General features: G+C 50.9%; 1 protein-coding gene and 1 long non-coding RNA gene across 7 annotated transcripts in view; both read left to right on the top strand.

The window, feature by feature from the left end:
* Nucleotides 1-699, top strand: part of LOC117796268 — a 15,976-nt gene extending 15,277 nt beyond the window's left edge. Inside the window, exon 3 of the long non-coding RNA XR_004620637.1 lies at nt 409-699. This is a non-coding gene — a long non-coding RNA (uncharacterized LOC117796268). The remainder of the gene's footprint in view (nt 1-408) is intronic.
* A 6,828-nt stretch (nt 700-7,527) lies between these two features.
* Nucleotides 7,528-19,492, top strand: part of TTLL1 (tubulin tyrosine ligase like 1) — a 28,579-nt gene continuing 16,614 nt past the window's right edge. The window contains exons 1-5 of one of the 6 annotated variants that reach the window (XM_034643435.1): nt 7,530-7,683; nt 10,107-10,278; nt 11,335-11,367; nt 13,773-13,846; nt 16,070-16,186. In XM_034643435.1, coding sequence (XP_034499326.1) covers nt 16,074-16,186 — 113 coding nt within the window. In that variant the 5' untranslated portion in view covers nt 7,530-7,683; nt 10,107-10,278; nt 11,335-11,367; nt 13,773-13,846; nt 16,070-16,073. Of the gene's footprint in view, nt 7,684-7,749; nt 9,268-10,106; nt 10,279-11,334; nt 11,368-13,772; nt 13,847-16,069; nt 16,187-19,492 lie in introns of those variants that run through there. The other 5 variants (XM_034643434.1, XM_034643432.1, XM_034643436.1 and 2 more) reach the window with 5 other exon arrangements.

Below are 19,492 nucleotides of genomic sequence, written 5' to 3'. Positions count from 1 at the left end.
CCACCCCCACCTTGCCTCGCCCCACCTGCCAGAAATGGGCATAACAAAGCCAGAGCTGGGCCCCAGTGGGCAGCCCCTCCCCACCCTTGGTAGGGTTCTCTCCCCACCAAGCGCAGCCTTCTGGTCTCCATTCTGCAAGGTGCTGAGGTAGGGTGCCAGAAACACTGATAAGCCAGAGCCTGGGGATGGCCCTGGGGCTGCTGGAGGCTCTGAGGGTGGGGCAGCCTGGGTAGCTGGGTCTGTGCCTGCCACAGGGCAGGGCCTGCTCGTCTGTCAGAGCCCGGGCCTGGGACGGGTGGGGGGCCTGGCTTCCACAGAGGCTGGGGGCGGGGTTCACGATGGCTCTGGGAGCAAGGGGCTGGGGTTCCATCAAAGTCCTTGACTGTGCTTTTTTATCCCATCCCTTAGGGTGGCTGCTATTTAAAACAAAACGAAAGCAAACCCAGAAAATGTATATTGGCAAGGATACGGAAGAAATGGAAATCCTTGTGCCCTGTTGGTGAGAATATAAAATGGAGTAGCCATCATGGAAAACAGTACGGCAGTTCCTCAAAGAATTAAAATGAACTTATCATGTGATCCAGTAACCTCCCTTCTGGGTATATATCCAAAAGGACTGGAGGCAGGGTCTTTTTTTTATTTTCCTTAAGATTTTATTTATTTATTTGACAGAGAGAGACACAGCCAGTGAGAGAGGGAACACAAGCAGGGGGAGTGGGAGAGGAAGAAGCAGGCTCCCAGCAGAGGAGCCTGATGTGGGGCTCGATCCCAGAACGCCGGGATCACGCCCTGAGCCAAAGGCAGACGCTTAAGGACTGAGCCACCCAGGCGCCCCCTGGAAGCAGGGTCTTGAATGGATATTTGCACACCCATGTTCATAGCAGCCTTATTCACAATCAAAAGATGGAAACAACCAACATGTCCACGGACTGATGAATGGATAAGCAAAATGTGGTTTATATATTCACCCTTAAAAAGAGGAGATCCTGCCACCTGCCACAACATGGCTGAACCTTGAGGACATTATGCAGAGGGAAATAAGCCACAAAAAAACAAATGGTGTATGATTTCACTTACGTAAGGTCCCTAGAGTAGTCAATTCGAAGAGACGGAAAGTAGAAGGGTCGTTGCCTGGGGTGGGCGGTGGGAGAGGAACTGGGGAGTTGTTGAATGGGTAGGGTTTCAGTTTTGCAATGTGATAATGTTCTGGGGATTAGTTACACAACAGTGTGAATACACTCCACACTACTGAACTGTACACTTAAAAATGGTTAAGGTGGTAAATTTTATATTTATTTTGTCATAATTTTTTTTAAAAGTGGGAGAATACGGGGTTGCCTGGGTGACTGAGTCAGTGAAGTGTCGGCCTTCGGCTCAGATCATGATCCTGAGGTCCTGGGGTTGAGACTCATGTCAGGCTCCCCGTTCAGCGGGGAGCCGCTTCTCCCTCTCCCTCTGTAGCTCCCAGTGCTCGAGCTCTCGCCCTCTCTTTCCCAAATAAATTTAAAAAATATTTTATTTGGGAGAGAGACAGGGAGAGCATGAGCAGGAGGAGGGGCAGATAAAGAGGGAGAGGGAGAAGCCGACTGTGAGCGGGGAGCCCGACATGGGGCTGGATCCCAGGACCCTGAGATCAAGACTTGAGCTGAAGTCAGTAGTGTAACAGGCAACCAGAGCTACCCAGGCGCCCCTCTCAATACTTTTTGAACAAGAATACCTGCATTTTCATTTTGCCCTGGGCCCCTCCAATAATGTAGTTGATTCTGGCCCTCAGCCAGTGTGAAGCTGTTGGTTCTTAGTAAAAAAGACACCTGGACAGACTTTGTCCCCAACTGCGCAGGAAGAGCTCGGCGTAGGGCCCTTGCATGGTGGGGGCAGAGAAGGGCAATTGGGGCCACATGATGGCAGCTGAGGAGCAGTGGGGTCACCTCTGGAGAGGGGAGAGGGCCACTGACAGCAGAGGCTGGGAAGGGGCTGGGGCCAGATCATCCCAAGAAGGGGCCCTGACCACGCCCAAGTCAGTATTTCAAGTCTCCCTTGGCAGAACCTCCCCCAAGGAATGGAAACCAGTCATCGCTGGTAACATCTCATCCAGGAGACAGTGTTTATTGAGCACCTATGAGCCAGTGGCGCGAGGCCCAAAAGCGCATCACCTGCGTGATCTTCCTGTTCGCATTCACCTCCTTGGTTTAAGGTGAGCGCATTGAGGCCTGGAGCGCTGAAAGACCAAGCGCGGAGTGACCGGGGCGGTAGTGGGTGGGAACTCCGCCAGCCAGGCTCCGCTTCGGGCTGGTTCCACTAGATGGCGCTGAATGGAAATGATGATGGGCCTCGGAGAAGCTTTTGGGGGAGGTTTCAGGAATCCGCCGCCGCAAAGCTCAGAGCTCACCTAGAAGATGAACCTGTCTCTAGAAGGCGGCCCTTTATTTTCCAGTGAGGCAGTGGTGTCAATGGTCAGGTTTCTGGGCTTCAAACCAGGCTGTGCCACTTACAAATTATACAAATTTTCACAACTTTTTAACTGATGAAATTAAAAATATAATCGAATATATATATACACACACACACACACACATATATACATTACCAAATATATATATATTTGGTAATACAGGTCTACTAATGAGAGGGATGGAATTTTCTTTGGGAGGTGGAGGGGGGATAGATTTCACTTAACTGGGCTTCAAAGTGTGTTCTCTGTCGTCCAATCAATTGCAGATGATCATAGGTAAGAACCAGTCTTAGTTTTCTTGCAACGTAAAAAAGTGTGGCAGGCTGGATTTGGCCAGTGGTTTGCCGTCTCCTGACCTAGAATATTAACTGTATTAACTCTATTTCCTTGGTATGTAGCTCTCTTTTTGCTGAGTTTTGCGCCTTTGTTGTTGTTCTTTAATATTGTTGTCTGAACTCTGTCTTTCATGAACTATTTATTCTCAAGGGGCAATGGGCCCAATGCTTACATCGGCACTCACATTCATGCGTTGCAATTCTAATCCCCAGTGTGATGCTGATTGGAGGCGGGGCCTTTGGGAGGTGATTAGGTCACGTGGATAGAGCCCTCATGAATGGGATTAGTGCCCATATAAAAAAGAGACCTCAGAGAGCTCTCTTGCTTCCTCTGCCATGGGGACAAGGCAGGATGATGACCATCTAACCAGGAAGTGGGTTCTCAGCAGACACCAATCCTGCTGGTGCTGTGATCTTGGACTCCCCAGCCTGCAGAACCTTGAGAAATAAATTTGTGGTGTGTGGAAGGCAACCAGTCTCTGGTGATTTGTGACGGTGGCCTGAGCAGTCTAAGACCCATGGCTTCAGCCGAAATGTGACACTGCTCGCTAGGGAGACAGACCAACCACCCATGAATTCCATTAGTTAACTTTCTGGCCAACTGTCAACATGTGTATTTTCTCACACTCCCTCTTGCTTCTTATCTCAGGGGCATTCCAGGGTTTTGCTCAGAAAATGCACCTTTTTTGAAGTGTCTCTCTTTTGCTCGGTCGGGAGTATTTGTCCTCATTTTATGGGGGGTTGCCCCATTCATCTGTTCTTATTTCATCTTGCAAGAATCCCTCACTGTTTTGCCTGTCGGGAGTATCTCTTCTCCTTTTTCAGCTATGTCACAGGTTTGTAGCAGATGGTCATTTATGCGGAAACCAAGTCTGATCCATGCTGGGTAAAGACTATTTCTGTAATTTAAATATCTTAGCACTTAAAGAGAATGATGTCCTTGAAAAGAACTTAACAACCAATATATTTACATTTGCACAATTTCAACTTAGTAGTTTATGCAATTATTATCCTTCAAAACATACAAACTGGGATTTGCTATAACCTGTGCTGTGACATCACCATGTAGTATCTCCTGTGTCACTCTACCCACAGGGACCACCGGGCAATGCATCTTGCCCTGCCTGCTGGATCTACCAGCACCACTGACAATGCGATATAGCAAATCGATCCTCAGCAAATACTGAGGGCATGATTTAGAGACAGGTGACTTCTTTTTTTAAGATTTTATTTACTTGAGAGAGAGAGAAAAAGAGAAGGAGCAGGGGGGAGAGGGAGAGGCAGACTCCCCGCGGAACTGGGAGCCTCACATGGGGCTGGAGAGCTGGAGCCCAACACAGGGCTCCATCCCAGGACCCTGAGATCATGACCTGCGCCGAAGGCAGACGCTTCACCGACTGAGCCACCCAGGCGCCCCTTAGAGACAGATGATCTTAAGACGAAACCTTTAGCCTTTTATTTTTTTATCTTATTTTTTTTAAAGATTTTATTTATTTATTTGACAGAGATGGAGACTGCCAGCGAGAGAGGGAACACAAGCAGGGGGAGTGGGAGAGGAAGAAGCAGGCTCATAGCAGAGGAGCCTGATGTGGGTCTCGATCCCATAACGCCGGGATCACGCCCTGAGCCGAAGGCAGACGCTTAACCGCTGTGCCACCCAGGCCCCCCAAAACCTTTAGCCTTTTAGAGCAATTTTTCTATTTGCATGCCTTTGGTATTTAGACTTTTGAATGATTCGTCTTCTATATTTTTCTATTTCTTCTGTCTTTTCAGTGAGATTTTTGGGGTGTGAAGAAAAGTACGTATGTTCATGCTGCCATTTCAAAATTGAAAAAACTTTGTTTCTTTAACTTTATTTTCTTGGAGCTTTAAAAAATTACAAAATAATACTTTCGTGCTACTAAAATTCTGACAAAAAATATAGGCTGTAGAAAGAGAAAGTACCTTCTACCCCAACTTCCAAAGAGAAGTACTCCAAACAGTATTGTGTGTATTTTTTCAAACTTTTTAATGCTTCTTAAATTATATGTGATGCTTATACTTACAAATTTTCATTAAGAGATTTTTTAAAAAAAGGAATCTCTACCCCCAATGTGGGGCTCAAACTCACAACCCTGAGATCAAGAGTCATATGATCTACCAACCAAACCAGCCAGGCACCCTATATGAACAAATTTTAAAAGCCATACTATATGAACAGTTGTGTAATTTGCTCTTTTCATGTAATGTATCATGTGTATATTTCCAGGTCAGCATACATACACCCACCTTATCCCTCTGAATATGTAAAATACTGTTTCATTATATTGATGAGCCTTAATTTAGCCAACCAAACTTATGCTATTAAACATTTATATGTTTTCCAACTTTTTATTATTAGAAATAATACTGCATTAAATGCTCTTGTACATGTATCTTTATTTGTGAGAGTTTCTATGGAATAAATTCCTAAAATTTGAATTTTTAGGTCAAAGCGTATATAATTAAATATATTACATGTTAAAATTTTAATGAATACTGCCAAATTGCCAGCCTTCCAAAAGCTGTCATTCTACCAGTAGTGGATGCAAGCACCTTTTCTCCATATTCTTTTTAACATTAGTTGTAACTATATTTTAATTGTTTGCCAATTTAGTCAGCAAAAACCATCTCATTGAGGGGTGCCTGGGTGGCTCACTTAAGCATCTGTCTTTGGCTCAGGTCATGAGCCCGCCTGCTGTTCTCTCTCTCTCAAATAAATAAAATCTTTTTTAAAAAACCCACCTCATCGAAAATTTCAGTATCATTAATTTTTAGTGATGTGGGCATCTTTCCACATTTTTATTTACCAGTTTTGTTTACTTTTTGTTATATGATTTGTGGTTCCATCTCTTCCTCCAAATTAAAAGTGTTTTCTTATTGATTTGTGCAAACTCTTTGTATATTGTGGATATTAACGAATGCTTTGTCATATATGATGCACAAGTTTTCAATTTATCACTTAACTTGGTTGATTTTCTTTTTGGCCTCTTATAAGTTATAATTTTACAACTTGTGAAGATGGGTCTTTCTAAGCACAACTGAGATGCCAAACGGGAAAAAGGTTAACAGATTTTAACTACTTCAAAAGTAAAAATGCTAAGGAGTCTGGTTTTTATCTTGATGGCAACAGAAAGACCTTAAAACCTTTTTAAACTAGATTCACTAGATTAGATTAGCACCAAGCATCTCCGTTTCCTGTCTTTTCCTCCTGGGGCTGCCTGACTCCCAGTTAATTCTTCACTTTGGTCACAACTCTCTCTCTCTCTCTCTCTTTTTTTTTTACTGTTTGCTCTTCCCTGTGGGTTGGTCTCTTGGCACTGGTTGTCACCAAACTTTCTGATATTTTGGCTGCTGGCTATGCTCTTTGGAATGGCATGTGTGTTGCACATGTGGTAAAACATACCCTTCCTAGGTGCTAGGCACCAGGAATTCAAAATCTTTTCCACCCCTGAGGGATGGAGATCATTACTCCCATTTCTCTGGGTAGAAACTGTAATTGAAAGGCTGGAATGTGCCGATGCCCAAACACCTAGAATGTAACAGAGCAAGGATGTAAAATTCTGTTTCTTCTCTTTCATGCTGCCTCTAAGTGCACTTTTGTGGCTGACAAACATCTGGAATACATGCTCTTTTATTTTGAATTACTTCAGCAATTTGAGCAACTACTCTGTGCTATACCAAGTGCTTTTTTAAAAAGATTTTATTTATTCATTTGACAGACAGAGAGAGCACATGCAGGGGGAACGGCAGGCAGAAGGAGAGGGAGAGGGAGAAGCGGGCTGCACTGGGAGCAGGGAGCCCGATGAGAGGCTCCATGCCTGGCTCGATCCCAGGACGCTGGGATCATGACTGCAGCCGAAGGCAGTTGCCTAACCAACTGAGCCACCAAGGCACCCCGCCGTTTTTTTTTTTTTAAATAATCTTCCTAACAACCCTTCAATGTAGGTGCTGTTATCCACAATTTATAGACAAGAAAATTGAGGCTCAGATGAGGGAAGTGACCTGCCTAAAGCCACATAGCTAGTGGATTTTGGAGCAAGGATTCAATCCAGGTCTGACCCTAGTTTTAAATTGCTCAGGAGGCCAAGCTGCCTCTTTCTTACAGAGAGTTTACAAAATGTAGCTTGAGAAGGGGCGCCTGGGTGGCTCAGTCCTTAGCGTCTGCCTTTGGCTCAGGTCATGATCCCAGTGTCCTGGGATCAAGCCCTGGATTGAGCTCCAGATCGGGCTCCCCGCTCAGCAGGAGGCTAGCTTCTCCCTCTCCCGCTCCCCCTGCTTGTGTTCCCTCTCTTGCTGTCTCTGTCAAATAAATAAAATCTTTATATATCTATATCTTGAGAAACTAGATCTGCTCTATGCTCAGGGGACACTTCACAGATGAGGTGACCTTTGAGTACTGATTTTACATTTACTGATTATTACGAGTTGGGCACAAAATGTCACCTAAGGATAACAAACCCTGCGAGGTCAGCGCTTACAGACACGAAGCTGAGCAGAGAGGACCAAGGGGGTCCAGACCCGGGGCCCGATTCATCACATGGCTTTGCCTCCCACTGTCAGGTTCAACCTCGCGCCTCGACCTCATTTCTGGGCCCTGAACGCTGTGAGCCTCCCGGGGACGGCTCTTCTAGGATCTCCACCTAGAGACAAGCCAGAAAAGTGTAACCCCGGAAGCAGTCGCCGCGCCAGCGACCGCGTCTCGGTTGCCAGAGCACTGCCCCGGAAGTACACCGCGGCGCGCGGCGGGCAGGTCCGTGGGGTTGCTGGCGGCGTCCTCCTGCCGGCGCCGGAGTGGAGCTGGAGGCGGGGCCGGGGTGCGGCGCGGGGCGCCCTGCTCGGCGCTGCCCGGCGCTCCTCAGCGCTGTGCGCCCACAGGTGAGGCCCCGCCGCCGAGGCCGCCTCCCCGGACGAGGGTGTGGCCCGTCCCGGGTGGGCGAGTGCGCATGCGCGAGCGAGTGTTGGCGCCGAGGTCTCTGCGGCCGCGACCGTATGGTTTAGGTGCTGCTTGCCGGACCCGCGTCCTGCAGGAAGACTGCGCTGACCACTGTGCCCCTGGTTTTCCTCCGAGTTCCTGTGACTTTCCCTGTGCTGCCCGCGCGTTGTAATTGCATTCTGATTAATATTGGTTATCCCAGAATTTCATGGTTCCTAGGCTTTTTCCATTCATTTGTAGTCTGTATTGTTTCTATTGGCATCTTTTGCAGGGTGCGGTGTACCTGTGGCGACAGCTCTAGTTAGGAGACAGATTCGTGTGCCCCGCCCTGCTTGCCCTTCTCTGCGGGATTGGACCTGGGCATCGCTCCTCCCTGTCAAAGGGTGTGGGAGGCGGAGGTAGCCGTGCGCCCCATAGAGTAGCGGGGGGCGTTACAGGGGTCTCGTTCTAGAAGGAAAAATCTCTTATTGTTGTAAGCAGGTTAGGGGTTTGCAGAGAGGTTCTTTGTTCACGACAATATGTAATGAGCACATTTCAGTGCTGGGTTGTGGCAATTACAAAAAGATTGGTCTTGCTCTGCGCCCAAGGAATTACAAGCACTGCTGAATAGTTGCTGTAGAGTGTGGAACTGTCTCCCAGTGGGGTGTGGAGATAGATGGTGGCGATGGAGCTGTGCGGAAGTCATCATTTACAGTGCTATTATTTTCTTTAAAGATGGTACTTTCTCCTTTTCAAGGAAGACTAGCTGGAAAGAATCGAAATGCCCTCGAATCCTGACCTAGCGGGGACTTTGTTGAAAGTGATAGTGACCCGAGTGTTTGGGGTAGCGGGGATGGGGACAGAGAGGGCTCCTGTTTTTTATGGCTGGACCCAGAGAAGTGCATTCATGCTATGAATGTAACTTCTTCCCTCTGCTTGCTGTTTCTCCTGAAAGGTTGTCCTGGCTTTTGTCTGGGAATAGTCGTAATTCCGGGAAATGAAAGGCTTTTTGGTAAAGTTCTGTCCTCCTGGGGTTATAGGTACGGATATTCCCTGAGATGTTCCCTCACTCAGTGGAGATCCCCTAAACTCCAGATCTCCTACTTCAGGCCCCTGGAAAAACTGGAAGTCTGGGGGTGTTCGTGTGCTGTTTTCTCTCGCCTGCAGGTCCGACAGCCTCTGTCGGGCTGGGCCATGCCTGATTCACTGCTTGGCACACGCGGCACTTGTTTGATCGTATGCGGAGGGAATCCACCTCTTTATTTTTGTTAATTCATCAAATATTGATTGAGCACCTGCTATTATTAGACATTATTCTGGATGCTGGGGGTTCAGTAGGCAATAATGCAGAACAACATTTCTGCTCTCCCGACGTGAGATATGTATGTCAAAGAGAGGTAATCACCAGGGAACCAAATACATGAACTAGATCAGTTCTTCTCCAACTTGAGCAAGGGTAGGAATCTCACCTGGGAGCTCATTAAGATACAGATTCCCAGGCCCCGCTCCTAAGGAGTTCGAGTGTGTGCATCCATGTAGGGCTTGCGGTAAGTGGAAGAATTTGTATTTCCTTTTTTTTTTTTTAAATATTTTATTTATTTATTTGAGAGAGACAGAGATAGAGCACGAGCAAGAAGGAGGGCGAGAAGCAGGCTCCCCATTGAGCAGGGAGCCCTTTGTGGGCTTTGATCCCAGGACCCTGGGATCATGACCTGAGCCGAAGGCCGACGCTTCACCGACTGAGCCACCATGTGCCTAAGAATTTGTATTTCTAAAGGGCTCCCGGTGATGCTGGCGCTGCGGGTATATGGGCCATGCTTTGAGTGTGCGCTGGACTCAACAATCATGTGCAGCCCGAGTGCCACAGAGAAGTAAAGTGTGATGAGTGGGGAGCATTGAGATTGACATTGGGAAAGCCACTTTGAGGAGTTGACCTTTGAGAAGCGGTCAGATGTGGGGGAGAGCAAAGCCTTAAGACAGGATGCAACTTAGTGGGTGTGAGGAGCTGAAAGGCGGCTGGGGCTGAAGAGGGCTGGTGGGTGGGGAGGGTGCTGGAGACAAAGCCCAAGAGGTGATGGGGAGCTCAGGTCACATGGGACCCACCTTGTAGGTAATGGGCAGACTGATGGTTGTATTCTGGGGGCAATGGGAGCTCCTGGAGGCCTATGAGCAGGGTGACGTGATTTGCTTTGTGCGTGTGAGAGGGTCAGTCTGCTGCCTGGCAGAGAATGGGTGCTGTGGGGTGATGATGGCGCTAACCTGGAGCCAGCTGTAGTCGTCCAGGGTTACGGGGTCACTGGGGAGAGACACAGACAGATCTGGAATCTTCTGGAGTAGAGTTGGCACAATTTGCTGCTGGATGAATTAATAGTCGCTTCCCCGCCAGGACCACAGCTGAGCTTTGTTGGATTGTGAAGGCACCTTGCTGCCGGGGCTTCCAGCTTGTTAAATGACTCTCTTACCTCCCTGGATCAAGACTGTCCTTGGGTACCTTGTCCCAGGCAGCTTCACGTCTCCTGTCACCGACCCAGCACAGAGTGGCTCCCAGTGCTGAGCGGGTGGGTAAGAAACTAGGCTGTCGAGGCGCAGACCGCCAGGGCTGTCCCCGTGGAAACCTCTCCTCAAGCTTATGAAGGTCCTGTCCACTGGCCCCGGGAGAGGGACCCACATCACATTCTGAAAACAGCCAACTGCCCGCTTTGAGAATGTCTTTCCCCCCTGACTTACCTCGGGTGGTGACAGCCCACTGGGACTTGAGCACAATCAGCATAGAGATCAGCACACAACCAACTCTGTTTCTCTGGGTTAGGTTTTATGATGCCCAGTTGTTTTTTTTTTATTTTAAAGATTTTATTTTTTTATTTATTCGACAGAGATAGAGACAGCCAGCGAGAGAGGGAACACAAGCAGGGGGAGTGGGAGAGGAAGAACAGGCTCACAGTGGAGGAGCCCGATGTGGGGCTCGATCCCGCAACGCCGGGATCACGCCCTGAGCTGAAGGCAGACGCTTAACCGCTGTGCTACCCAGGCGCCCCCCAGTTTTTGGTTTTTAATTTTTTTTTCAAATTTTTATTTAAATGCTAGTTATACAGTGTAATATTGGGTTCAGGACTAGAATTCAGCGGTTCATCAGTTACATACAACACCCAGTGCTCATCCCCATCACCCATCTAGCCCATTGCCCACCACCCTCCAGCAACCCTCAGTGTGTTCTCCATCGTTAAGTCTCTTACAGTTTGTTTCCCCCTCTCTTTTCCCCCCTCCTGTATGTTCACTTGTTTTGTTGTGGTTGTTGTTCACCTGTTTTGTTTCTTAAATTCCACATATGAGTGAAATCATGTGGTATTTGTCCTTCTCTGACTTTTGCTTAGCATAATACCCTCTAGTTCCATCCACGTTGTTACAAATGGCAAGATTTCATTCTTTTTGATGGCTGAGTAATAATTCCATTGCATATGTATCCACATCTTCTTTATCCCTTCCTATGACACTCAGTTTTGAAAGTAGCTGACCGAATAGCGTAACATTCAGTTCGCGTGAACCACCAATGCGGTTACCTACCAACTTCATTACATGGTATTGCTAACCTCACTTTTTTTCCCCCCCTGTTTTAGGAGGAAGTAACAGGAGAACAATCTTGACATCAGGTATTTCTTCGTTGATTTTTCTTTTCTTTTTTTTTTTTTAAAGACTTTATTTATTAATTTGACATAGAGAGACAGCCAGTGAGCGAGGGAACACAAGCAGGGGGAGTGGGAGAGGAAGAAGCAGGCTCCTAGAGGAGGAGCCTGATGTGGGGCTCGATCCCAGAATGCTGGGATCACGCCCTGAGCCGAAGGCAGACGCTTAACCACTGCGCCACCCAGGTGCCCCTTGTTGATTTTTCTAAGGGAAAGGGCTTGGTATTTTTTAGAGTTGGGAAGGAGTCAGCCCTGACTTCTGTGCTGTGGGGGTGGGTCAGCTGGTTCATTTGTCTGAGCTGCAGACCATTTCTGAGCCCCCTCACTGTGGCTGGGCCTGGCTGAGTGCTGGGGGACAGAGACCGATCAGCCCACCCCCTGCCCTGCAGGGTAAACAGACCATTGACACAGTGTGGAAGGGAGGCAGTGTGGGTGTCCACAGGCTGCAGTCTGTGCTCTGCCTGGTACTCTTGGAGCCCTACTTTCTCCATGAGTAAATGGGGAGAATACCTGTCTTCCGGCAGCACGTGAGCCAGAAGGACGTACGCAGTAGAGAAGAGTACGCACAGGCTGCCCCGCCCTGCGCCTGACGGATCCTAGTGCTTGGTACAAGTGGTAGCTGTTGTTTTGGGTGATAACAGAAATATGGAATTACTTCCTCCATGAGGGTGGGGCTGACCTCCAGCGCCCCGCAGGCCCACTGAAGGTAGGGGCTGAAGTGGCGGAATGTGCAGGGCTGAATCAGGGAGAGCTTCAGGGCACCTCGGGAAAAGCCGAGGCGCTTGTTTCAAATCCAGTGCACTGTGATGTGCCACGACCACACCTGCCTGACCTTGCAGTACTCTCAGCCATACTGCGAAGGACCTGTGGCTTTCATTCCCATTTTTTTTATGGGGCAAATGGAGGCCCCAAGGAAACTTGCGAGTCCTTGTGGACGTGTGAGCACGGGAAATGAACCGAGTCTCCAAGCTTTGGGTGCGGAGTAACTGCTATCCCTCCTTTGGCTTTTCTGAGGCTGCCTTGTCATTGGTTCTCAGTGGTGGTTATCATGCTGGTTTGGTGCGTTTCTGGAAGGAGGTCCTGCGGCGTCTCTTTAAAGGAGAGGTGGCCTTAGTTCATGTCTTTTTCTTCTTTTTTTAACCAGAGATAACTGTTTTGTCCCTTTGCTCATCACTTTGTCTCCCACACATATTTAAAACTCTTTATCGGTATAAATTTCTTCTTTTTCTTCTAGTGCCTAGGATTGTTATTTCTTGTTATTTCTTGTATTAGTTTCCTAGGGCTGTACTTTCAAAGTGCCGTGAAGTGAATGGCTTAGTGAGGCCAGAAGTCTGAAATCAAGGTGTTGGCGGAGCCGTGCTCTCTCTGAAGAATCTAGGGAGAATTCCTTGCCTCTTTCAGCTTTTGGTGGACCCAGACTTTCCTTGGCTTGTGGCTGCATAGCTCTCATCTCCGCCTTCATGTTCATGTGACCTTCTTCCCTGTGTGTCTGTATGTCCCTGCGTCCAGATTCCCCCCCCCTTTTTTTTGGACTAATCCGTGTGCCCATTGTGGGACTTGAACTCATGACTCAGAGATCAAGAGTCACATGCTCTACCGACTGAGCCAGCCAGGCACCCCTCAACATAGCTTTTTTGGGGATAGAGTTCAACCCATAACATTTACAGGGAAGTAACTCTGAAAGCAGAGAGTCAGATCAAAGGACTGACCCTTGAGGAATGTGTCTGCTCCCTCACTTTCGCACGGAGTAGGCGTCATTTGCCTCCGTGTGCCAGCGGGCTGGGTACTGGAGATAATGGACTGTGAGCATTGTTGCAAATGCTCATACCTAAATCTAGAAAGAATCGGTGGGATACGAAGGAAGCAGGTGACCGAGAGAGTCCTCACCTCCTACACTTAGAGAAGGAAAGTAGACAAGAAACGAAAACGCAAGGTAGGAAGTTCTGTGTGCCAACAAAGGTGGCAGGAGGGGTCTACAGAAGGTTCGGTGGAGGGAAGAGGCGATGAGAATGGCTCCCTGGGGGCGGTGGCCTTTGAACTCACCTTTGTGATTGGCGGAGCTGGATGAGAAGCCCGGGGGAGAGGCCGTGCAGGTGGACAGCACCCCGATTGCGCATGTGCGTGGAGCAGCAAGGTGGTGGGGTGTTCGGCCGAAGCAGGGGGCGCGTGAAGTGAAGGAGTGACAGGGAGGCCCCAAAAGTCATAGAATTCAGAAATACGTCTCACAATAAGAAGAGAGCCTCAAGGCATCTTGGGGCACGCTCTTGTTCGGCGCCCGCGGAACACAGTGCTCCTCGCGGTTTTTCTGTGTCCGCAGACTGTCCCTTGGTCCTGTGCTGTGTACATCTGCCTGTGTGTTCATTTTGTTCCAGGTACGAGCCCCAAGCAGGAGTCCCCGAAGCTGAAGCGAAATCGGACGTGCCTGTTGGCTCCAGAAGTACCTATGGTGGGTGCAGCCTGAGAGGCCGGTTTGCTTAGCGCCCCTGATCCCAGACGGCGGAAGGCGGGGGCGGCAAGAAAACCCCGCCTCCGAGACTCCAGGTCCCGCGCAGTGAAGTGAGCGTGCGAGTGTCTGCCCCGTCCGCCTCACTGGGTTTGGGGGTCCCACCCGGGAAGCACTTCCTGAGTTAAAGCACGGCCGTGAGGGGCCCTGCTGGGTCACCCCAGTGGGTCAGCACCCGTGCCAGGTGGCGGCGCCCTGAGATGTGGGATTTCAGCGGGGGCGGGGGGACGGTGTGGGGGACGGTGGTGGTGGTGTGGGCTTGCCTGCCTGGGGCGTGGTTCTCCCCCCAAAAGCCCGGGTCTGCAGCTGGACTCTAGGGGGCAGAGTTGGAGCAGGGTTGGGCAGGGCTGCCGGGCTGCGGCGCTGAAGTCCGGTAGAGGAACAGTAAACTCCCCGGGGCTCTGCGTGGGTTTGGACGCTGGCTGGGGTTTGCTCGGTGAGGGGTGTGGGGTGACAGCGCGTGGGATTCCGCTCCGGTGCTGTTTCTGCCAGCATTTCTGTGAGGCGGCTGCTGCTGACTTTCCCGTTAACAGCCTCGTATTGTCATAGGGCAGCTTGGCGTTTTGCAGAGGGTGATTCTGTGTCTTTCTTACCTTGCCCCCGTGGTCATGGGCATCATCCTGCTGAAGGCCGGGTTCAGAGGAAGGCTTCAGACTGTGTGGAAGGAGGTGGCACTTCAGAGTAGGGTCACCCTGGGTTCAAATCAGGGCTCCATGACTCCCTTCAGTCTGAGTCTTACAGGGGCTCTTAACCTTTGATCCTCAGCTTCCAAATCCATAAAGTGGGGATGATGGCAACAGTTGTACCAAATATTTCTTGAGTGCTTTCTACGTGCCAGGCACTGTTCTCAGTGTTCACTCATTTAATCCTCACTGTAACCTGGTGAGATGGGTAGATGCCGTTGTTACAAATAAGGGAACAGAAGTTCAGAGAGGTTAAGTAACTTGCCCAAAGTCACACAGCTTGTGCGTTTCAGAACTGGGCCTTGAACTCGAGCTCTAGAGCCATACTCTGCCACAGTCCCACCTCTGTGACACCGCCATTGCTGGGCAGGGTGAGGAGGAAGTGGGCTGATTTTGTGGGAAAGCTCCACAGGAGTGCCTTCTCTCACCCTCTCCTGAGGCAAGGCAGACCTGGGTCTCCCATCTTTTAACTTTTTCCAAGTCACACAGTGGTGCTGACAGGCCTGGGGTCATAGTCAGTCAGTCTGAACGGAGCATCTCCCATGTGCCAGGTGCAGTGCTAGGCCTGGGCCCAAAGCAGCGAAGAAGAAAGCCAGCTCCCTGCCCTCTTGTGGGGACAGGAGTGCAGGAGTACCGAGCGGCTGTGTACCAGGTCTGGAGTCAGGGAGCCTTTGTGGAAGGAGTAACATTCACTCATGCTGGCAGATGAGTGGGCAGAGAGGGAGGGGGGAGTGCCACAGGCACAGACACCCAGCACGTGCCAAGGCCCTGAGGTGGAGTGTGGGCAGACAAGTCCAGTGTCGTGAGAACACAGCAAGTGAAGGAGAAGCAGGCGAAGGCCAGGGGTCTGCGTACCTTAAGTGCACTGGGGAGCCACGGAGGCTAGTAAACGGGAGTGATGTGGTCAGATAAACACTTAAAGGTCACCTGCACTTACAGAGAGTGAATTGGAGCAGGGCGGGGGGGGAAGCAGGTAGCAGCACTGGAGGGGATGGGGGGGCTCATGTTGGGCTAGGCTCCCACCCACCCTTCGGAAGCCAGCGCCAGGGCCCCTGCTCAGGGCAGTCTTCCCCAGCTACCCTGCGTGGGCCACCTCCTGCCTCGGCTCTCACAGCCCGGTGCTGCCTCCTTCTCATGGCTCCCGTCGCAATGGCGATGCACGTCGGGTGGTGACGGTTTGATTGCTGCCTTTCTCCCCCAGTAGGCCAGGATTTCTTAGTCTTGGCACAGTTGACGTTTTGGCCTGTGTGACTTGCTGTGGGGGGGACACCCCGTATGCTGAAGGGCGTGGGGGCAGCATCGTGTCCTCTACTCACCAGGTGCCAGAAACATCCCTACCCCAAGCTGTGACAACAAAAGACATGGCCAGATGTCTCGGCCGGATGGCTGAGAACCACGGCCCGGGCAGGTGGAGCTTGGGATGTGAGAGGGGAAGTGTCTCACTGTTGACATTTCCAAGCTCTAACAAGTGGACTTCTTCCAGGATTATGGCAGGAAAAGTGAAATGGGTCACTGATATCGAGAAGTCAGTGCTGATAAACAACTTTGAAAAGAGAGGATGGGTCCAAGTGACAGAAAATGAAGACTGGAACTTTTACTGGTAAGTAGAAAAGCAGGGTTTGGTGGTTTTGTCCGAAGCCGGCTCATCAGTCTTGTGAAAGCCGGTAGCCCAGGTGCGGCTGCGCTCGCGAGGGGCCCCTCCCGTTGCACATCTTCCGCCCCAAGGCTCCTTAGGAGCGCACGACGGGAAAGCCCTTGGTTTGTCCATGCTGTGGAGTGTTCCCACACTCCCGGGTGTCAGCCTGGCGTCGGAAGTCTCGGGACGTTTCCGCAGAAGCCGGCATGGCTGAGAACGCGGGGGCTTGGCTGAGAAGCCAGAGTCCCCTCCGGTTGGCGTTCTCAGTCAGTGCCTTTGCCTGGCCCTGGGGAAGGGGTCTGTGCCTCCCTTCGCTTCCTGTCACATGGCGAAGGGTGCCGGTGGGACTGGTTGGCAGCAGCTGAACAGCGAGTGACTCGAGGGACAGGGAAGCCGGATTTGGCACTGACTGCCTGGTGGTGCTCCACCCAACCAGAAACACGGGGCTGTCCTAGACTCCTGCCCCTGCCCTGCCTCCCCCGTCTTCATGGGGTGAGGTCCTGTGTCCTCCCTTGTCCAGGCCTGGGCTGCTCCCTGCCTCAGGGCGGCCTCCACCCTCCGGCAGGGTTATGTGCCAAAACACAGCCTCCCATGGTCGCCTCTGCCGTCTCCAACCCTCTGCAGCTCCTGCACCCCGAGCATTGGGTGAATCGTTGAGGAAGAGGGAGCTGGTGGGTCTCTGGAGGCTTTTTTTTTTTTTTAAAGATTTATTTATTTATTTTTCAGAGAGAGAGCACAAGCAGGGGGAGCAGCAGGCAGAGGGAGAAGCAGGCTCCCCACTGAGCAAGGGGCCCCATGCAGGACTTGATTCCTGGAGCCTGGGATCATGACCTGAGCCAAAGGCAGACGCTTAACCAACTGAGCCACCCAGGCACCCCTGGAGGCTTTTTTACCCTACGCCTCCACCCTCCCTGAGACCCGCTCCCGGCTGCTGCCTTGAGAGATGCCCCTCGGCCTCTTTGCAGCCAGCTCCTTCTCCCTCACGCCCCAGTGCAGCTGTCGGCGTGTCTTCCCCTTCTAGGACATTCTTGCTTCTGCGCCTTTGTAGAGGCTGTGCTTTCTGCCCCCTTAGCCCAGCTGTGAGAGGTGCGATGCATCCAGCGCTTAGAGGTCCAGACCTAGGAGCCGGGTCACACCCGGCTTCCCGCCCTGGCTCCCCCAATGCTGTCTGTGTGGCCATTAGCAAAGGACTTGACCTTTCTTTGCAAGTACGGTTGTTTGAAGTTTGAGTGAGTCAGTACAGCCCAGGGCGGGGCATGTGACGGGTGTTCGGTGAGCGTGTGCCGTCGCTGTCCTCCACGCACCAGCGCAGGCTGCCGGCCCCGGAAGCCGCCCGTGTCTCTCCAGACTCCCAGCGTGCTTTCCCATGTCCTGCAGTGAATGCTGCGTGTCTTGGTTTGTGACTTCCCCGCCCGTGCCCTCCTTACACGTGACTGCGAGCCTCATGACAGTGAGGACCTTGTCTGGCTTTTCCCAGCGTCCTGGAGCCTGGCGCTGGTCCGGCTGCAGACGAGACCGGCATCCAGCTTCCCTCTCCGGCAGTCAGAGGGATGAGCCTTTTTTTGCTGCTGTAGCTTTAAACCAAACCCCTGTGCTTTAAACCAAAACCGAATTTCTCTTGAAGCGCATGGCATGCCCACAGAGAGCATTTATGGAGAAATGCGGCATCCGGGTGTGGTGTGGCATCACGTTTCTATTGTTCTCGAAGGCAGGATGAAATAATGGGGCCAGAGCCCTGTTTCCATAGGATCTCTGAAAGAAAGGCTGAGTAAGAGTGTTTTGTAGGGGCCCTTGGGTGGCTCAGTCGGTGAAGTGTCTGCCTTCGGCTCAGGTCATGATCTTGGGGTCCTGGGATCGACCCCTGGGTTGGGCTCCCTGCTCAGCAGGGAGTCTGCTTCTCCCTCTGCCCCTCCTCCCCACTTGTGCTTGCTCACGCACACTCTCTCTCTCTTTCTCAAATAAATAAAATCTTGAAATGTCATTAAAAAAAAAGTGTTTTGTACTTACTGCTTTGTGTCCCACAGCTCCGTGCCATGGGCTTAGCCAGCACTCAGTCGTTTCGACTTCTCTGAGTGATTAATCAACACTCGGGGAGGGTGCGGAGCACCTCCCTTCTTCATGCCACATAAGCATTTTGGAGCTAGTTGAGAGAGAGAGAGAGAGAGAGAGAAGAGTGGAACCTTATAACCTTGGATATTTAATCTCTGCAGAGCTCCTGTTTTAAGTACTAAGTGTCCCATCACGTCTTAACAATTGGTTAAGGTAAAATATTAGCAACAACTAAATATTAAATGGTTATAGGGAAAGGTACCCGCGTTAACCGGATGGATTATGGCACAGCCATTAAAACAACCGTGACAGTTCTAAGACAGTTTGGAAAATTGTATCACAATAAAAATGAAGAAAATATGATCACAGCTTGTGTATGCAGGAAGTACGAACAACGTGAAACACGAAAGCCATGGCTGTCCTAGAGTGGGTGTGTTAGTTATCTGATGGCCAGACACCACAAAACTTTGGGCTCAAAACAACCATTTTTATAGCACATGCGTTTATAGGTTTGGCTCGGTGGTACTTTTGGACAAGCTGGACTGAGTGGGTCCTTCCTGGGCTCACCCGTGCATCTGCTGTCGCCTGGGGCGTGGGGTCAGCTGGGGCTTGTCTGCTCTTGGGTGCCCTTGGCTAGGACCACAGCGGCTTCTCTCCACAGATCTCTCCCATCCCTCCGGCTGGCGAGCTTGGGCTTGCTCTCCTGTGGTGGCGAGGGTCCAGGAGGGAGGGTGGAAGCTCTGAAGGCCTTTCAGGGCTAGTCTCCAAGCGGCACACCATCGCTTCTGCCACATTTTTGGCCAAAGCGAAGGCAGAGTGAGACGTGTCTGGACCCAGGCCTTCAGAAACTAGCAGCTTCCACTTCCTTTATGCGAACCCTCTGCAGGAGTCCCAGGCCACCACGTGAGAAGCCTGACCCCCTGGGACTGTCTTGCTGGAGGAGCCGTGTAGAGGGGTTGTACGCGGTAGTTACCGCTCTGCCTGGCCTTCCAGCCATGCCCGCCAAGGTGCCAGACATACGCACGAAGCCTTCTTGGACCCTTTTGTTTGAATCATACGCTGAATATCCCCGCGTGACCTCGGTCTGTGCCGCAGGGAGCAGAAGCCCGCTCCCCTGAGCCCTGCCCTGGGTCTTGATCCACAAAACCACGAGATGTGATTCAGTGGTGGTTGTCTTAAGTTGCTAACACGAGGCAGTTTGCTTTGCCATAGTAGATGCCC

Source organism: Ailuropoda melanoleuca, chromosome 15 (genome assembly GCF_002007445.2).
Source record: "Ailuropoda melanoleuca isolate Jingjing chromosome 15, ASM200744v2, whole genome shotgun sequence".
Classification (NCBI taxonomy): Eukaryota; Metazoa; Chordata; class Mammalia; order Carnivora; family Ursidae; genus Ailuropoda; species Ailuropoda melanoleuca.
The sequence above is the reverse complement of the archived record's forward strand: the minus strand, read 5'-3'. Positions and strand labels throughout refer to the sequence as shown.